Source organism: Garra rufa, chromosome 7 (assembly GCF_049309525.1).
Source record: "Garra rufa chromosome 7, GarRuf1.0, whole genome shotgun sequence".
NCBI lineage: Eukaryota > Metazoa > Chordata > Actinopteri > Cypriniformes > Cyprinidae > Garra > Garra rufa.
Genome location: NC_133367.1, coordinates 43,129,800 through 43,148,802, shown reverse-complemented (window position 1 = coordinate 43,148,802; position 19,003 = coordinate 43,129,800). Strand labels below are relative to the sequence as shown.

At 31.1% G+C, this 19,003-nt stretch overlaps 1 protein-coding gene across 2 annotated transcripts in view; it reads right to left on the bottom strand.

The window, feature by feature from the left end:
- The window catches only part of wwtr1 (WW domain containing transcription regulator 1), a 73,837-nt gene that overhangs the window by 3,822 nt on the left and 51,012 nt on the right, over positions 1-19,003 (bottom strand). The window contains exons 3-5 of one of the 2 annotated variants that reach the window (XM_073843960.1): positions 12,098-12,324; positions 7,846-7,970; positions 5,067-5,179 (exon numbers count right to left, since the gene is read on the bottom strand). In XM_073843960.1, the coding sequence (XP_073700061.1) occupies positions 5,067-5,179; positions 7,846-7,970; positions 12,098-12,324 (465 nt within the window). The remainder of the gene's footprint in view (positions 1-5,066; positions 5,180-7,845; positions 7,971-12,097; positions 12,325-19,003) is intronic. The other variant, XM_073843961.1, reaches the window with a different exon arrangement.

The following is a 19,003-nucleotide window of genomic DNA, read 5'->3' as shown; positions in this document are numbered from 1 at the left end:
TTAAATTCTGAGAAAAAAAGTCAAAATTACGAGAGAAAATGTAATTCTGAGGAAAAAAGTCTAAATTATGAGAATAAAAAAATTATTCTGAGGAAAAATTCAAAATTATGATGAAAAACGTAATTCTGAGGAAAATGTCTAAATTCTGAGAAAAAAAGTCAAAATTATGAGAGAAAATGTAATTCTGAGGAAAAAAGTCTAAATTATGAGAATAAAAAAATTATTCTGAGGAAAAATTCAAAATTATGACGAAAAACGTAATTCTGAGGAAAATGTTTAAATTCTGAGAAAAAAAAGTCAAAATTATGAGAGAAAATGTAATTCTGAGGAAAAAAGTCTAAATTATGAGATAAAAAAAAATATTCTGAAGATAAAAATTCTAAATTATGATGAAAAACTTCTGATTCTGAGAAAAAAAAAACGTGATGCTGAGGAAAAAAGTAAATCTTGTAATTCTGAGGAAAATAGTCGAAATTCTGAGAAAAATTTGTAATTCTGAGGGAAAAAAGTCTAAATTATGAGAATAAAAAAATTATTCTGAGGAAAAATTCAAAATTATGACGAAAAACGTAATTCTGAGGAAAATGTTTAAATTCTGAGAAAAAAAAGTCAAAATTATGAGAGAAAATGTAATTCTGAGGAAAAAAGTCTAAATTATGAGATAAAAAAAAATATTCTGAAGATAAAAATTCTAAATTATGATGAAAAACTTCTGATTCTGAGAAAAAAAAAACGTGATGCTGAGGAAAAAAGTAAATCTTGTAATTCTGAGGAAAATAGTCGAAATTCTGAGAAAAATTTGTAATTCTGAGGAAAAAAAATCTAAATTATGAGATTTAAAAAATTATTCTGAGGAAAAATTCAAAATTATGACGAAAAACGTAATTCCGAGGAAATTTTTAAATTCTGAGAAAAAAAGTCAAAATTACGAGAGAAAATGTAATTCTGAGGAAAAAAGTCTAAATTATGAGAATAAAAAAATTATTCTGAGGAAAAATTCAAAATTATGACGAAAAACGTAATTCTGAGGAAAATGTTTTAATTCTGAGAAAAAAAAGTCAAAATTATGAGAGAAAATGTAATTCTGAGGAAAAAAGTCTAAATTATGAGATAAAAAAATATTCTGAAGATAAAAATTCAAAATTATGACGAAAAACTTCTGATTCTGAGAAAAAAAAAAACGTGATGCTGAGGAAAAAAGTAAATCTTGTAATTCTGAGGAAAATAGTCGAAATTCTGAGAAAAATTTGTAATTCTGAGGAAAAAAAATCTAAATTATGAGATTTAAAAAATTATTCTGAGGAAAAATTCAAAATTATGATGAAAAACGTAATTCCGAGGAAATTTTTAAATTCTGAGAAAAAAAGTCAAAATTACGAGAGAAAATGTAATTCTGAGGAAAAAAGTCTAAATTATGAGAATAAAAAAATTATTCTGAGGAAAAATTCAAAATTATGATGAAAAACGTAATTCTGAGGAAAATGTCTAAATTCTGAGAAAAAAAGTCAAAATTATGAGAGAAAATGTAATTCTGAGGAAAAAAGTCTAAATTATGAGAATAAAAAAATTATTCTGAGGAAAAATTCAAAATTATGACGAAAAACGTAATTCTGAGGAAAATGTTTAAATTCTGAGAAAAAAAAGTCAAAATTATGAGAGAAAATGTAATTCTGAGGAAAAAAGTCTAAATTATGAGATAAAAAAAAATATTCTGAAGATAAAAATTCTAAATTATGATGAAAAACTTCTGATTCTGAGAAAAAAAAAACGTGATGCTGAGGAAAAAAGTAAATCTTGTAATTCTGAGGAAAATAGTCGAAATTCTGAGAAAAATTTGTAATTCTGAGGAAAAAAAATCTAAATTATGAGATTTAAAAAATTATTCTGAGGAAAAATTCAAAATTATGACGAAAAACGTAATTCTGAGGAAAATGTTTAAATTCAGAGAAAAAAAAGTCAAAATTATGAGAGAAAATGTAATTCTGAGGAAAAAAGTCTAAATTATGAGATAAAAAAAAATATTCTGAAGATAAAAATTCTAAATTATGATGAAAAACTTCTGATTCTGAGAAAAAAAAAACGTGATGCTGAGGAAAAAAGTAAATCTTGTAATTCTGAGGAAAATAGTCGAAATTCTGAGAAAAATTTGTAATTCTGAGGAAAAAAAATCTAAATTATGAGATTTAAAAAATTATTCTGAGGAAAAATTCAAAATTATGACGAAAAACGTAATTCTGAGGAAAATGTTTTAATTCTGAGAAAAAAAAGTCAAAATTATGAGAGAAAATGTAATTCTGAGGAAAAAAGTCTAAATTATGAGATAAAAAAATATTCTGAAGATAAAAATTCTAAATTATGATGAAAAACTTCTGATTCTGAGAAAAAAAAAACGTGATGCTGAGGAAAAAAGTAAATCTTGTAATTCTGAGGAAAATAGTCGAAATTCTGAGAAAAATTTGTAATTCTGAGGAAAAAAAATCTAAATTATGAGATTTAAAAAATTATTCTGAGGAAAAATTCAAAATTATGACGAAAAACGTAATTCTGAGGAAAATGTTTAAATTCTGAGAAAAAAAAGTCAAAATTATGAGAGAAAATGTAATTCTGAGGAAAAAAGTCTAAATTATGAGATAAAAAAAAATATTCTGAAGATAAAAATTCTAAATTATGATGAAAAACTTCTGATTCTGAGAAAAAAAAAACGTGATGCTGAGGAAAAAAGTAAATCTTGTAATTCTGAGGAAAATAGTCGAAATTCTGAGAAAAATTTGTAATTCTGAGGAAAAAAAATCTAAATTATGAGATTTAAAAAATTATTCTGAGGAAAAATTCAAAATTATGACGAAAAACGTAATTCTGAGGAAAATGTTTTAATTCTGAGAAAAAAAAGTCAAAATTATGAGAGAAAATGTAATTCTGAGGAAAAAAGTCTAAATTATGAGATAAAAAAATATTCTGAAGATAAAAATTCTAAATTATGATGAAAAACTTCTGATTCTGAGAAAAAAAAAACGTGATGCTGAGGAAAAAAGTAAATCTTGTAATTCTGAGGAAAATAGTCGAAATTCTGAGAAAAATTTGTAATTCTGAGAAAAAAAAATCTAAATTATGAGATTTAAAAAATTATTCTGAGGAAAAATTCAAAATTATGATGAAAAACGTAATTCCGAGGAAATTTTTAAATTCTGAGAAAAAAAGTCAAAATTACGAGAGAAAATGTAATTCTGAGGAAAAAAGTCTAAATTATGAGAATAAAAAAATTATTCTGAGGAAAAATTCAAAATTATGATGAAAAACGTAATTCTGAGGAAAATGTCTAAATTCTGAGAAAAAAAAGTCAAAATTATGAGAGAAAATGTAATTCTGAGGAAAAAAGTCTAAATTATGAGATAAAAAAAATATTCTGAAGATAAAAATTCAAAATTATGATGAAAAACTTCTGATTCTGAGAAAAAAAAAAACGTGATGCTGAGGAAAAAAGTAAATCTTGTAATTCTGAGGAAAATAGTCGAAATTCTGAGAAAAATTTGTAATTCTGAGGAAAAAAAATCTAAATTATGAGATTTAAAAAATTATTCTGAGGAAAAATTCAAAATTATGATGAAAAACGTAATTCCGAGGAAATTTTTAAATTCTGAGAAAAAAAGTCAAAATTACGAGAGAAAATGTAATTCTGAGGAAAAAAGTCTAAATTATGAGAATAAAAAAATTATTCTGAGGAAAAATTCAAAATTATGATGAAAAACGTAATTCTGAGGAAAATGTCTAAATTCTGAGAAAAAAAGTCAAAATTATGAGAGAAAATGTAATTCTGAGGAAAAAAGTCTAAATTATGAGAATAAAAAAATTATTCTGAGGAAAAATTCAAAATTATGATGAAAAACGTAATTCTGAGGAAAATGTTTAAATTCTGAAAAAAAAAGTCAAAATTATGAGAGAAAATGTAATTCTGAGGAAAAAAGTCTAAATTATGAGATAAAAAAAATATTCTGAAGATAAAAATTCAAAATTATGATGAAAAACTTCTGATTCTGAGAAAAAAAAAAAACGTGATGCTGAAGAAAAAAGTAAATCTTGTAATTCTGAGGAAAATAGTCGAAATTCTGAGAAAAACTTGTACAGTAATTCTGACAAAAAAAGGTCAAAATTACGAGAGAAAATGTAATTCTGAGGGAAAAAAGTCTAAATTATGAGATAAAAAAATATTCTGAGGAAAAATTCAAAACTATGATGAAAAACTTGTAATTCTGAGGAAAATTTTTCAATTCTGAGAAAAAAAACTTGTGATGCTGAAGAAAAAAAATTACTTGTAAGAGAAAAACTTGTACTTCTGAGGAAAATATCCAAAATAATGAGAAAATGATTATATTATATATTATCTTTGGAAAAACAATAGGGGCCATCGTCTATTTTTATAACAATTAAGACCATTAATAATTTGAATAATGTCAATAATAATAATGATATTAATTATTTTAATGACAAGCAATAAAATTAAACCATTTAAATAAACCTGCCAAACTGTGTTCATAAAACATACTCCTCCTAGTAAAATAATACAATTATACCCTGTATCTGCAAGTTTTAGTGCTGGTGTGATTGTCAGGAACATGTACATAAAAATAAATGTCATTTATATTGAAAAAACTCAAAATAATTAACGAGAGAAAAAAACAAGATTAGGAATAATGAAAATAAAAATATTAGAATGGAAGTTGGAATGGATTAGAATTATTCTGATTCTGACAGTTTAAATTTGAATTCTGACAGTTGGAGTTTGAATAGTTTTGGCTCATTTGAACATTCCGTCAATGCAAGTCTATGGGATTTTTGTGATATTTAATCTTCAATGTAATGAAAACTATAAGTCGGATCAGTCTGAAAAGATAGAGCACACTCAGTGAGATCAGTCTGAAGAGCTGGCCTGAGTTTGGTGGTTCTAGCTTGAAAGCTCTAGGAGGAGTAGCATTCAGAAATGTAGTCTAAGAAGAAGAAGTAGCAGCTTTCTCAAGCCAACCTAATAACATGTTCATGTCTTTATCTGAGTCTGTTGGCTTGTGCAGTACCTGTGTCCATCTCCTCCATGCTGTTCAGGAAGTCCTCAGGAGTGGTGGGGATGCTGTAGCAGCCCAGTCCGAGCCCGCTGTCCGTGCTCTGCTCCCGCGAGTGATACGGCCCACTGTACAAACACAAACACACTTATTAACACAGCTTCACACCCTCAGAGAGCATCCAAATCCAACTCATTTTAACAGGGTAAACAGGTCAATGAATCAACCTTAATACATTCATTTAAACCTACAAAACTAGTTTTGCATTACTGTAATAAAAAATGTTTGTTTGTAATTCTCATTCTCAGTCATGATTCACATTAGTGTTTGGAGCAATTATTATATAATTATGATTCAAAAAATCCTAATGGTCCTAAAAACTAAAAAAAAAATTATTTAAACATTTAATTCTTATTTCTTATTCTTGATCCAAATAATTTTTTATGAACGCTTATTTCTGCCAAGAAATAAACTCGCAATTCTGAGAAAAAAAGGGTCAAAATTACAAGAAGTAAACTCACATTTCTGAGAAAAATGACAAATTTATGAGAGAAAACTTGTTATTCTAAGGAAAAAAGGTCTAAATTATGAAAGAAAAAGTTGTTCTGAAGGAAAGAAGTCGCAACTCTAAGAAAAGAAGTCAAAATTATGAGAAAACGTGTCATTCTGAGGAAAAACAGTCAAAATCATGAAAGAAAAAGTGATTCTGAAGGAAAAAAGTCGTAATTCTGAGAAAAAAAGTGAAAATCATGAAAGAAAAAGTGATTCTGAAGGAAAAAAAGTCATAATTCTGAGAAAAAAAAATCTGAATTATGAGAGAAAACTTGTAATTCTGAAGAAAAAAGTCAAAATTATGAGAGAAAACTTGTAATTCTGAGTAAAAAACTGTCAAAATTATGAGAGAAAAATGTAATTCTGAGGAAAATCAGTCAAAACCATGAAAGAAAAAGTGATTCTAAAGGAAAAAAGTTGTAATTCTGAGAAAAAAAGTGAAAATTATGAGAAAACGTGCAATTCTGAGGAAAAACTGGCATAATTATAAAGGAAAAAGTGATCCTGAAGGAAAAAAGTTGTAAATCTGAGAAAAAAAGTGAAAATCATGAAATAAAAAGTGATTCTAAAGGAAAAAAGTTGTAAATCTGAGGAAAAAAAAGAGTCCGAATTATGAGAGAAAACTTGTAATTCTGAAGAAAAAAATCTAAATTACGAGAGAAAACTTGTAATTCTGAGGGAAAAAAATCTAAATTATGAGAGTAAAACGTAATTCTGAAGAAAAAAAGTCAAAATTTTGAGAAAAACTTGTAATTCTGAAGAAAAAAAATCTAAATTACGAGAGAAAACTTGTAATTCTGAGGAAAAACATTAAAAATTATGAGTAAAACGTAATTCTGAAGAAAAAAAGTCAAAATTATAAGAAAACTTGTAATTCTGAGAAAAAACTGTCAAAATTATAAGAGAAAAAATGTAATTCTGAAGAAAAAAGTCAAAACTATGAGAGAAAAAGTGATTCTAAAGGAAAAAAGTTGTAATTCTGAGAAAAAAAGTGAAAATTATGAGAAAACGTGTAATTCTGAGGAAAAACAGTGAAAATCATGAAAGAAAAAGTGATTCTGAAGGAAAAAAAGTCATAATTCTGAGAAAAAAAATCCGCATTATGAGAGAAAACTTGTAATTCTGAAGAAAAAGTCAAAATTTTGAGAAAAACTTGTAATTCTGAAGAAAAAAATCTAAATTACGAGAGAAAACTTGTAATTCTGAGGAAAAACATTAAAAATTATGAGAGTAAAACGTAATTCTGAATAAAAAAGTCAAAATTATGAGAGAAAAATGTAATTCTGAGGAAAATCAGTCAAAACCATGAAAGAAAAAGTGATTCTAAAGGAAAAAAGTTGTAATTCTCAGAAAAAAAGTGAAAATCATGAAAGAAAAAGTGATTCTGAAGGAAAAAAAGTCATAATTCTGAGAAAAAAAAACTGAATTATGAGAGAAAACTTGTAATTCTGAAGAAAAAAGTCAAAATTATGAGAGAAAACTTGTAATTCTGAGAAAAAAACTGTCAAAATTATGAGAGAAAAATGTAATTCTGAGGAAAATCAGTCAAAACCATGAAAGAAAAAGTGATTCTAAAGGAAAAAAGTTGTAATTCTGAGGAAAAAAAATCTGAATTATGAGAGAAAACTTGTAATTCTGAAGAAAAAAAGTCAAAATTTTGAGAAAAACTTGTAATTCTGAAGAAAAAAATCTAAATTATGAGTAAAACGTAATTCTGAAGAAAAAAATCTAAATTACGAGAGAAAACTTGTAATTCTGAGGAAAAACATTAAAAATTATGAGAGTAAAACGTAATTCTGAAGAAAAAAGTCAAAATTATGAGAGAAAAATGTAATTCTGAGGAAAAAAGTGAAAATTATGAGAAAACGTGTAATTCTGAGGAAAAACTGGCAAAATTATAAAGGAAAAAGTGATCCTGAAGGAAAAAAGTTGTAAATCTGAGAAAAAAAAAGTGAAAATCATGAAAGAAAAAGTGATTCTGAAGGAAAAAAAGTCATAATTCTGAGAAAAAAAAAACTGAATTATGAGAGAAAACTTGTAATTCTGAAGAAAAAAGTCAAAATTATGAGAGAAAAATGTAATTCTGAGGAAAATCAGTCAAAACCATGAAAGAAAAAGTGATTCTAAAGGAAAAAAAAGTTGTAATTCTGAGAAAAAAAAAAAGTCCGAATTATGAGAGAAAACTTGCCATTCTGAGGAAAAAAGTTGTAATTCTGAGAAAAGAAAAATTTAGCCCACTTGCCTGTTGAGAAAGGGGTCTGAGCTGTTGTTGGGCATGTTTCCCTGCGTCATTGGCGGAGAGCTGATGTTTGGAGCCACCGGGGCCATATTATCAGAGTCCATGGGCAGCTGCCGGAGCGCCACCTCCTGGAGGAACACAAACACTGTAACCCGAACACACTCACAGAGACGCTGCTATACATTGCTTTCATATGTCAGCAGTGTCACATTCAGCCTGTTAACCATTAGAGACGGTTAAACATTAACACAAGGAACTGAACCACTGAGAGGAAGAACTGTTAGTTCACTTTTTACCCTATTCACCTTCAGTGTCTCGCCTAAAATTGTTATCTTATGATAATATAATTTGTAATAAAAGTAACTGTGTTAATATTATTAATTAAATTAATAATTACTTAATACTAATACTACTTGAATTAACAATTACTTAATACTACTTAATACTATAAATTAATAAATAAATAAATTGGGTAGCACTTCATTTTAAGGTGTCCTTGTTACACATTATATTTACTATTGCTATTATAATACCAGCTTATTATGCATAATTACGTGCAAGTAACCCTAAGCCAACCCTAATCCTAACATCTTCTACCGTAAATATAAAACAATGTAATATATTAGTAATATTAGTAATACGCATTGCTAAGAACTTCAATGACTTTAAAAGCGTTTTCTCTCTATTTAAATGTACCAAATAGCTGCATCTTGGCCAAATATTGTCCTAATAATCCATACATCAATGGAAAGCGTATTTATTCAGCTTTCAAAATACACCACTTGATCAAAATAAAACTTCATGGCTGGTTTTGTGGTCCAGGGTCACATATCTACAGCGATTAAATACTGACGTGAAAATATTAAAGACCTAATCTCTCTGCAAGCTACTAACAGAAAGTGCCACTAGAATAGTAATAACCCTTCCCCACAAAAGCACATTTTGTTATTTATTTACATTCAACTAGTTTTAATAGATATTTGGGTGTTGAATAAATGACATTTATGTTTATGTACATGTTCCTGACACCAGCACTAAAACTTGCATAAATGGTGTAATCGGGTTATTTTACTAGGAGGAGTATGGCAGTTTTATGAACACAGATTGGCAATTGTTTATTCAAACAAAGTCATACTTTCAGCGAGTGAGCATAATTGTTAGTTATCAGCTTACTTACCCAGTTGATTGATTACACTGATGATTGCAAACATTTTTTGTATTACAAGTTTTCTAAAATGTTAGGTTTAAATATGCAAATTAGGCATTATTTAATGAAATATGCGCTAATTTGCATACATTGCTAGTACAAACATCTAAACAATGGATGAAGTCAGTTTCAAAATTCTTGTTTAATTTTTTTTGACATATTAGAGTCAAATGTTTTTACTGAGGGAAGGTGGGGTATCTCAATTTGTCACTACATAATATATAGCTAATCATATATGAACAAATCCCTCTGTAAAAACCTTCAGGATATAGACAGGAATAAAAATGTCAAGTCTGGTGTGTGTAAGTGCTACTGAAGTGGAGATTTATGGCTCGGTGTAGGAGAAAAAACTCATTTTGAGAAAACAGCCTTTAAAAATAAGTATTGTAATTGAAATCTATTGGCACAAACAGATAAAGTGCTATAAAAGAAACACTTAACAGTGTCTTCTGAATGTTTTCTTTTAACTAATCTAATAAAACACTTTAGGAAAAGCCCAAAAATCTCAAACTTGACGGGTGCATGAAAAAATATTAGATTCAAAAAATAAAACTAAAGCTGAAGTAAATCTAAAATAAAGTGCTAACTGTAATTTGTTAACATTAGTTATGTATTAACTAACTCAAACGAACAATGAACACTTATTACCTTATTTATTCATCTTTTTTAATGTTAGTTAATAAAAATACAGTTGTTCATTGTTCATGTTTTTTTTTTTTTGATGTAATTACATAGTAGTTAAGGCCAAACTCTAACTTTAACTTCAATTAATACATCAACTTTTAACAATAGGTTTTATCTAAAGAATTCATCTAAATGCTTTTATACAGCGATATAAATCCACTGGTCAGAGCAGCTCAGGCTGTTTATATATAGAAGAGCGTCTCTCGGCATGAGATTCAGGGTGGAGCGCGTTCGCAAAAACAGCTGCAAGAATTCAGTCCAGAAGAAAACCGTGGAAGACGTCCAGTACCAGAAACCAAAGCCTGACTCATCTTTTTTTAAGCCGTTCTTTTTTCAGCCTCAGTCCACAAGCATTTGCAAACAGCATGTGTTCTCACACAGAAAAACATGTCCGTCATCACAAACCGAGTTAACAGAGTCACCGAAGAGTCAGAGATGTTTCATGTAAACACAAGCTGCGTGAGGTCTGTCTGACTGATGTGTTCTCCTTTGAATCATTTCTGTAAACCTGAGCTTTGATTTATGTTGCTTGCTAAGAGCGGACACAACTTCTGCAACACCAGAGGGCGTCAAAGTTCACTCAAGATGCTCCCATTTCTGGATAAATTACTCACTCTCATGTCATCCAAGATGTCTTTCTTTCCGCAGTCGAAAAGAAATTAGGGTTTTTGAGGAAAACATTCCAGGGTTTTTTAGTGGATTTCAATGGGAGCCAATGGGTTGAAGGTTAAAATTGCAATTTCAATGCAGCTTCAAGCTTCTAGCTGAGGAAAACGTGTCTTATATAGTAAAATGGCTGGTCAACTTCAAAAAAACAAACCAAAAAAACTAAAAGTGATATACTTTTTAACCACAAATACTCACAATATGGAATAAAAATCCTGGGAAGTTCTCTTCAAAAACCTTAATTTCTTAGAAAGACAGAAATTATCAACACATTTTTATTCTGGAAAATTATATTGCATTTATCATTAGTTTGATTTAGTTTTTATTTTAACATTTTCAGCTTTTGAACTTAAAATGTAGTACATGTTACAATACATTTTCTTTTTCTTATTTCAGTTGTAGTCATTCTTGCAGTTTTATTGTCAGTTAGTCGCCAAGGCAGCTTATTTCGACATATATATGTGACCCTGGACCCCAAAACCAGTCATAAGGGTACATTTTGTGAAAACTAAGATTGATAAATCATCTGATAGATAAATAAACAAGCTTTGCATTGATGGAAATAACAATATTTGGCCATTCAATTTGAATATAATTATTTGAAAATCTTAAATCAGATCAAAATATTAAAAAAATCGAAATATTGAGAAAATCACCTTTGAAGTTGTCCAAACTAAGTTCTTAGCAAATGTATATTGCTAATCAAAAATTAAGTTTTGAAACATTTACGGTAGGAAACTTACAAAATATCTTCATGGAACATGATCTTTACTGAATATCCTAATGATTTTAGGCATAAAAGAAAAATGGATTATTTTGACCCATACTATGTATGTTTGGCTGTTGCTACAAATATATACCTGTGCTACTTAAGATTGGTTTTGTGGTTCAGGGTCACATATATACAGTATATACATATATGTGACCCTGGACCACAAAACCAGTCTTAAGTCGCTGGGGTATATGTGTAGCAATAGCCAAAAATACATTGCATGGGTCAAAATTTTTGATTTTTCTTTTATGCCAAAAATCATTAGGAAATTAAGTAAAGATCATGTTCCATGAAGATTTTTTGTAAAATTCCTACTGTAAATATATCAAAATGTAATTTTTGATTTGTAAAATGCATTAAGAACCTACTTTTGCACAACTTTAAAGGTGATTTTCTCAGTATTTAGATTTTTTTGCACCCTCAGATTCCTGATTTTCAAATAGATGTATCTCGGTCAAATATTGTTCTATCCTAACAAACTATGCATCAATAGAAAGCTTATTTATTAAGCTTTCATATGATGTATAAATCTCAGTTTTGTACAATTTTACCTTATGACTGGTTTTGTGGTCCAGGGTCACATATATCATATATATCAAGGAATGTTGGTCAAGTTTAAACAAAACAATCAAAAGTTCTCTTTTCAGTTAAAAAGTTCATTTTTCACTCAAATATTGTATTTTAAAGTTGAAGTCATAATCAGTTCCACCTTAAAATCAACCTTTAAGAGCACGCTGGTGACACCTGGTGGGGTTTAAGGCATCTAGAAAGATAAATTATTCTTCAAACCAGTATAAAAAGTATTTTTGGTTTGGATTTTATTAGGGTCAGAGTTTTTTTTCACCTTTTTGAAATCCTGTTATTATATCTGTTTTGCCCTTTATGCTATATTTGTTGTCAACTGTGTTTCTCTAGCAGACACTCACCTGTCTCAAGAGCTCCTCCTGTCTCCTCTGGATGCGTTCTCGCTCCATCTGGATGCGCTGGAGTCTCATCTTCTGCTGGTGCTGCTGGGCGCTCATGGGGCCGCTCATGTTCATCATGGGCTGGGAGTTCTGCTGCTGGGAGCCCTGGACCTGAACCTGCGCCTGAACCGGGACCTGCTGCTGCTGCTGCTGCTGGAGGTGCTGCTGATGGGCCTGCTGGTTCAGCACTGCAACAAACACACAACAAACACACTCAGAAAGAGCCTTCACCCATCATGAAGCCTTCATCTCATGCATATTGAGCAGAATTCAAGAACTTTCTTGATCTGGCAAGCTCTAAGCTGATTGGCTGGTTTTGAGAAACAGTCATTTACAAGGTATCCCTTACCAAAAAGAAGTATACTTGAAGTTTAGGTATACTTAAGTAAAGTTCAAGCTTATTTTTAAGTATACTTTATGTAGTAAGTACACAGATATCAGTGTACTAGTAGTATACTTTCAAGTGTACTATTTCAATACTCCTTGGGACTAAATTGGCCCACTTAGTAGTATATAAAAGTATACTTTTAAGTATAACAGTAGTAAACTTTGAGTACACAACTAGTTTACATCCATGTTTTCAGTTTGTACTGAAAGTATACTAAAAGTGAACTTATAGGTGTACTGATAGTTTACTACTTAAATGCTTTGGTAACACTTTATTTTAAGGATCAAGAATTAGACAGTAATTAATGACTAATAACTGCATTTGTAAGTGACTAGTTACGGACTTGTATGCCATTACAAGCTATTTATAAGGCCTTTATTGGTTGTTGTCTTATTTTTGTCTTATAGACCCTTTATATTTGTTTCTGTCCTAACAGTGTATTAATTAGCTAAACATAAAACAAACTAATAGCTTGTATTGTGTGAATTACACACTTTAAAAGTTCTCAATACACTATGTGAATGTGTAGCTTATAAGTATAAAATAAATATAGAATAGGCATTTCATCAGACATTTAAATTAACAGGAAAACACTTGTACGCAAAAGCAGTCTTTCTAGCAGTTGTTCCACGCTAATAAATGATTTATTAACAGCTAACAAGCAAATTTCTCACTAGTACATTCAGTATTACTTCAGATTATGTTCCCTATTCTAAAGTAGAAAAGTGACATGAAAGTTTGTCTCGTCTGTAGTTTGTTCTCTTGTTGAACCATCAAACAATAAAGACAGAATTCTTCACTGCAATCTTTCATGCGTCTTTTCTACTTTAGAATAGGGAACATAATCTGAAGTAATACAGCATTTATTAGTGAGAAATGTGCTTGTTAGCTGTTAATAAATTAAGGGAATGGGGAATATTTTGTTTATTAATCATTTATTAGTATGGAACAACTGCTAGAAAGACTGCTTTTGTGTAACTGTTTTTCAGCTAATTTAAATGTCTGATGAAATGCCTATTCTATATTTATTTCATACTTATAAGCTGCACATTCACATAGTGTACTGAGAACTTATAAAGTTTGTAATTGGCACAATACAAGCTATTAGTTTGTTTTATGTTTAGCTAATTAGTACTCTGTTAGGACAGAAACAAATATAAAGGTTCTATAAGACCAACATAAGACAACAGCCAATAAAGGCCTTATAAATAGCTTGTAATGGCATACAAGCCCATAACTAGTCATTTACAAATGCAGTTATTAGTCATTAATTACTGTCTAATTCTTGATCCTTAAAATAAAGTGTTACCAATGCTTTTTTAAGAACACTTTGAAGTATAGTCTCAGTAAACTACTAGTTAAGTAGTTTTATACTGCAGGTATACTCATAAGTTTTCTTTAAGTGAACTTTACATCACACTTTAAGTACACTACTATGTCCCTATTTAGGTATTAATTTGTATATATTTTGTTATATGAATATCTGAACACACAACATAAAAAACATAATAATAATAATAATAAAATAATAGATAATGAAAATGTAGATGGAGTTGATCAAAGCTTGACAGTAATTATTTCCTCTTCATGGGTCGACATTTTATTCGATAACGTTACGTAGTTTTCCATATCTATGGTTTTGATGCTGTTTTATGTCTGATGATTGTGTTTTGACTACATGTGGAAGCATCTGTTGTTTCGGTTTCTTCTTCACTTGTGTTTTTTTTAAATTCTGTTCAGAAGATGTGCAATAGCGCCCCTAGTGTATAACAATGAAAACACAGATTCTCTGAGCACAAGTAGAGCTCAAATATACTCAGACTTTGTCCAGTATACTTAAATGGCATTTTAAGTATATTTCTGAGAGGTATATACTTTCCTATTTTTAGTTTAAAAGAAGCATACACATAGCACGCTCGAAAACAATCCTTTTTGTAAGGGATACCAGACATCTACAGTGAGGGCTACTTTATATTCTGAGACACGGGTATGAAATGCTACGTATATTTCTAGGTAATTTCTCCTGTGATTGGCCGCTGTTGTTTCTAAGCGGGTTGTTCTTCAGCAAATAGCCAGGCTAATTTAAAGGCCTGTCTGTACAAACTAGACAGATCCATTAATCCTCATGCTAAAATGGCAAATCATGGTGTTTAGAAATGGCTTTGTTTCTGAGGAAAAACAGGTCAAAGTAAGACAGCACACACACAATGACTTAATTACAGCTGGCCAGAATGCAGGACGGAAAGTGTTTACCAAGAAATCTCTTCCCAGTCCTGTTGAACAAAATAATGGCCTTAAAATGGCTTTGGTGTGGCCACCGGCAACAGGCAAATCAAGCTCTGGGTACAAGTGTAGTTCACACTGTTCACCACTAGGGAAGGCCGCTTTCTAAATAACTTGTTAAATTTACTCAAAAAGAAATGTTTCTAAAGTCAGCAAGACGGTCATTTTTGTATGAGTTCTGGATAGTGAAAAGCTGTTTTGTTTCAGTGTAAAGAACGTCTGATGTTCTGAGAGGAGCAGACAGATAAGAAACAATGTTTGCTTCAAGGACGCAGTCAGAGTTTCACAACTGACCTTATTGCACAGGCATTGATCTACAGCACAATACGAGTCACATGCTTTACTTCAAACTCAACCAGTTTGATGATCATAATCGTTTCACCCCACACAGGAAGAAATGAACTGCAGCTCCTGTGAAGAGTGCTGGTGACTTGTGACCATATGGAGCATGTGTGTATCTGTGTGTGTGCGGTGTGTTTATCTGTCGGGTAAACCACTTTCACATGGACAAAACATTCCTGTAAAAGCCAGATGTGGGCTGAAAGAGTCGTGAGATACGGCACAAACAAAGCACAGTCTTTCAGCTCTACGGATCACGGCAGAAGCTTGCGCTCTTGGATAAAAAAGCGGATTGACGTACGTAACACTAAAGTGAATTATCTGCTGGCTGGAAGCGACTCAACACTGTAAAAAGTTTTCACCAGTTTCAACTTAAAAATGTAACTTTAGCAGCTGACTTTAAATGTTAAGCTAAATCAACTAAATCATTTAAACTCAAGTTAAAACTCATTTTTATTGTAATAAGTTAAAATGACTTGTAGTTTTAAGCTGATTTAACTTAGATTTTTAAGTTGACCTTAAGATTCATTTTGTATTCTGTTCCATTTTGGTGCAAACCTCAACAAGTGAAAACTAAATTTAGTCCCATATCATGGTAGGCATCTTCAACTTTGTGGGTTTGTCTTTAGCATTAAGAACCTTCAACATTCATATAACCTCTCCATTGCACAAAGCATTCTTTATATGAGAAAAAAAAGGTTCTTTGAAATATTGAAATGTTCCAGAAAATGGTTGTTTTAACATTTACTGAAAGCCTCTTTGGGGAAAAATGGTTCTAAGGGTGTAGTTTGGTTCGTTTGGTTTATTTGGTCCGGACCAAAAAGATTTGGGCCTGGTCCGCTTAGTGTTCACACTGGCATTTTTGACTATGAACCTAAATATATCGAATCATGGCACAGTGATACATTCACAACATGATTGGTTGGGTTGAATGACGTATATTTTGTGATGGAACTCACAGAACACTCCAAACAAAAGGAAAAGGTAAGTTTGACTTAAAGCGTCTTAAAGTTGAATGTGCCTAATGCCATCTGCTGGACTAAGCGTGCTCATTGTTGCGTGTATATGATTTCAGTTTCACTACAAGGCACTTTACCTCCTTGTTGCTCCACGTTTGTCCTCTGCTCATTTTGTTTTCGATACACTGCTTGTTCCCTTTGTGAAATTATGCCGCATAGCATTGCATCTTGCCGTTACTACCCGTTTTTGGTTAGTTCAGAAGTATTTGGTCCTTGGTGCATATATACTTAACGAGAACCGCACCAGAGTTAGTGTTTGGTGCACACCAGGGTACATTAAATGAGTACATATTGCCACGTCACGCTCAGAAGCGGCAGCTCTTAGAGTAATAGCAGCCAAATGACCTAATAACCTGCTGTGATATCTGTTAATCAAAGAACAAAAGATAAAAAGAGAAAATCAATAGCTTTTATAGCTTTAAGGATTCTTCTATATTTAATTTAGAATTTAGCGTTTGATAACTTTATTCAATTTCTGTATATTTGAAGAGCTCTTTTCCAAAAAAAAATGAATTAATTATGCCATTTTGCAGTGTACTGAACCTATTCACGACTCCATAAATGTTTCATGCCAAATCGCTGTATTTCCATGTTTAAAATGTACTGCAAGATGCAGTTTCTTTCCAAAACGCTATAAGCGCCAAACCTGTTTTTAATCTTAATGCGATATATCCTCTCGACCAATCAGAATTCGGCGAGCGTTCGACGCAATCTAACATGGCGGCGCCCTGAAGCGAGAGATGTTTGTGTTCAGTCTTCAAAATCAGAGCTTTAGACTCGATTAACAATTTTGATGGCCTGGATGAGGCAGTGATACCTGTACCTGTTGTTAGAAAACGCAGACTAGACAAAGAAAATCACAAGAAAAACAACAAAAAAGAAGGTTCGTCACTGTTTACTAGTGCGTTTTGGTTTTAAAACGGCGTTTTAAAATGAAAAGAATCCTCGTCTACATTAGCGAGTAGCGTGTATAGGTAGATTCCCTATTGTTTTGATAAAGGACGTGCTTGAGGTGGTCGAAAGGGGAATCTACTTATACATATCTATGGCTAAAGCAACGCGCATGATGTGATTGTTTACATGGTCGTCAAGGATACGCAGAGAGAATGTGGACAGCCACGCCATCGTTTTCAAAAGTCTCCAAAAGTTTTGGTCCATTTACAATGAAACGCAACCCTGGAGTTTTCAGACTAAAACACACAAACTAATGCTGTCACCAGACGACCTGATAATAAATTTAGACAGTTTTAAGAAAGACCAAACAAGGTTTACAAGGATAGGACCATAATTCTCCTGGACATAACGCAAGTGGAAAGGCAGCCTCTGAAAGTCTAAACAAACGAAAAGACTGACATTAAAAATAAAGATTTATATTAATTTATAGTATGAGTCCCTTATGTCATATGTTGCATGTTCTCTTGTTTTTTTTAAAGACATAAACGAGCAATGTTTTGGAAAAAAGAATGGATTTGTAGCGTTTTGAAAAAAATAAATATAAACTTTGAATGTATGATCGACAATATTGTTGTTTCATTTAACAATCATTGTTTAACATGTTCAGAATGAGCCAACAGACCATTTTAACAGGATAAATTGAATATTAACAAAATATATGGGTCTAGGAAAAAAAATGTCATTTTCCTGAAAACTATTAAAATGGATTTATAGCATTTTGGAAAAGAGCTCCTCATTTCCTACTTGCTGAAGAACACAGGTGAATATGACATTTATTATAATGGATTTATGTAAATATTGTTTTCATTTACTTTAATTAGAAGTAGTTATTTTTTAAATTCTAATAAATTTTAAAATTGATAGCTCTCAACTATACAGTAATGTTGAATGGCTATAGTCAGTGGTTAAATATTAGGGGAAAAAGTCAATTACCTAGAGACATCAGTTTATTTGTATTAGTGACACTCGCCTTCAGTAATACATAAAGATGCCATTAAACAAATATTAAAGTTAACTACTATTAACTAGTTAAGTTTCCTGATTCAAAGTTAAGTCTTGTATTTAGTCTAGTCATCTGTGTCTCGGTCCTTGCCTGGTTTATCGCTTCCTATATGTTTATCTGCCTGCCCTGGATCTCTCACCTGTTTTGGATTATTTTTTTGTCTTGCTGTTTCGGTGTTTGTCCCTCGTCTGGACTATATTTTTGCATATTGAAAGCTTTATTCATAAACATGGTCGGAAACAGGCAGGGTTGAACAATGGCAAACAGATATATGAGGGCAAGACTAACACGGCAAGAGTAATCCAATAAACAGGTGAGGGTTGATCAACAGCGAATGTAATCCAGGAGGTGAGTCAAACAGGTAATCCAAACAGACAAACTATAATCCAGACAAGGGACAACCAGAGTATGAAACGTCAAGACGAAACAGGCAAGAGATCCAGTGCAGGCAGAGAAACATACAGGACACGATGAACCAGGCAGGGATCAGGACACAGATGACTAGACCAAAATTTGACTCAGTCAACTTAGAAATGGCTCTGTAAATGTGGCTAACACTAGGAGAGTGTTAAAAGCTCAACAATACTTGGCAATCTAATAAAGCATCTCAGTGGGTGTTAAATAATGGGTGTGATTGGCTACAGCTGTGTGTGTACTCAGTGCAATGGATGATGGCAAATGTAGTCCAGGGTGACATGGTGGCATGCTCTGGTGGCGAGTGGAAGGCAATATAGTTATTGTTTTTAATCGATTGGCAACACTAATAACAACCAAAGAACACTTTGGATTCAAGCGCACATACTGTAAAACAAAGTGCAACTCAAACTCAATAATGCAAATGTGAGTGTTACAAACCATTATTTACACAACAAGTACATTTT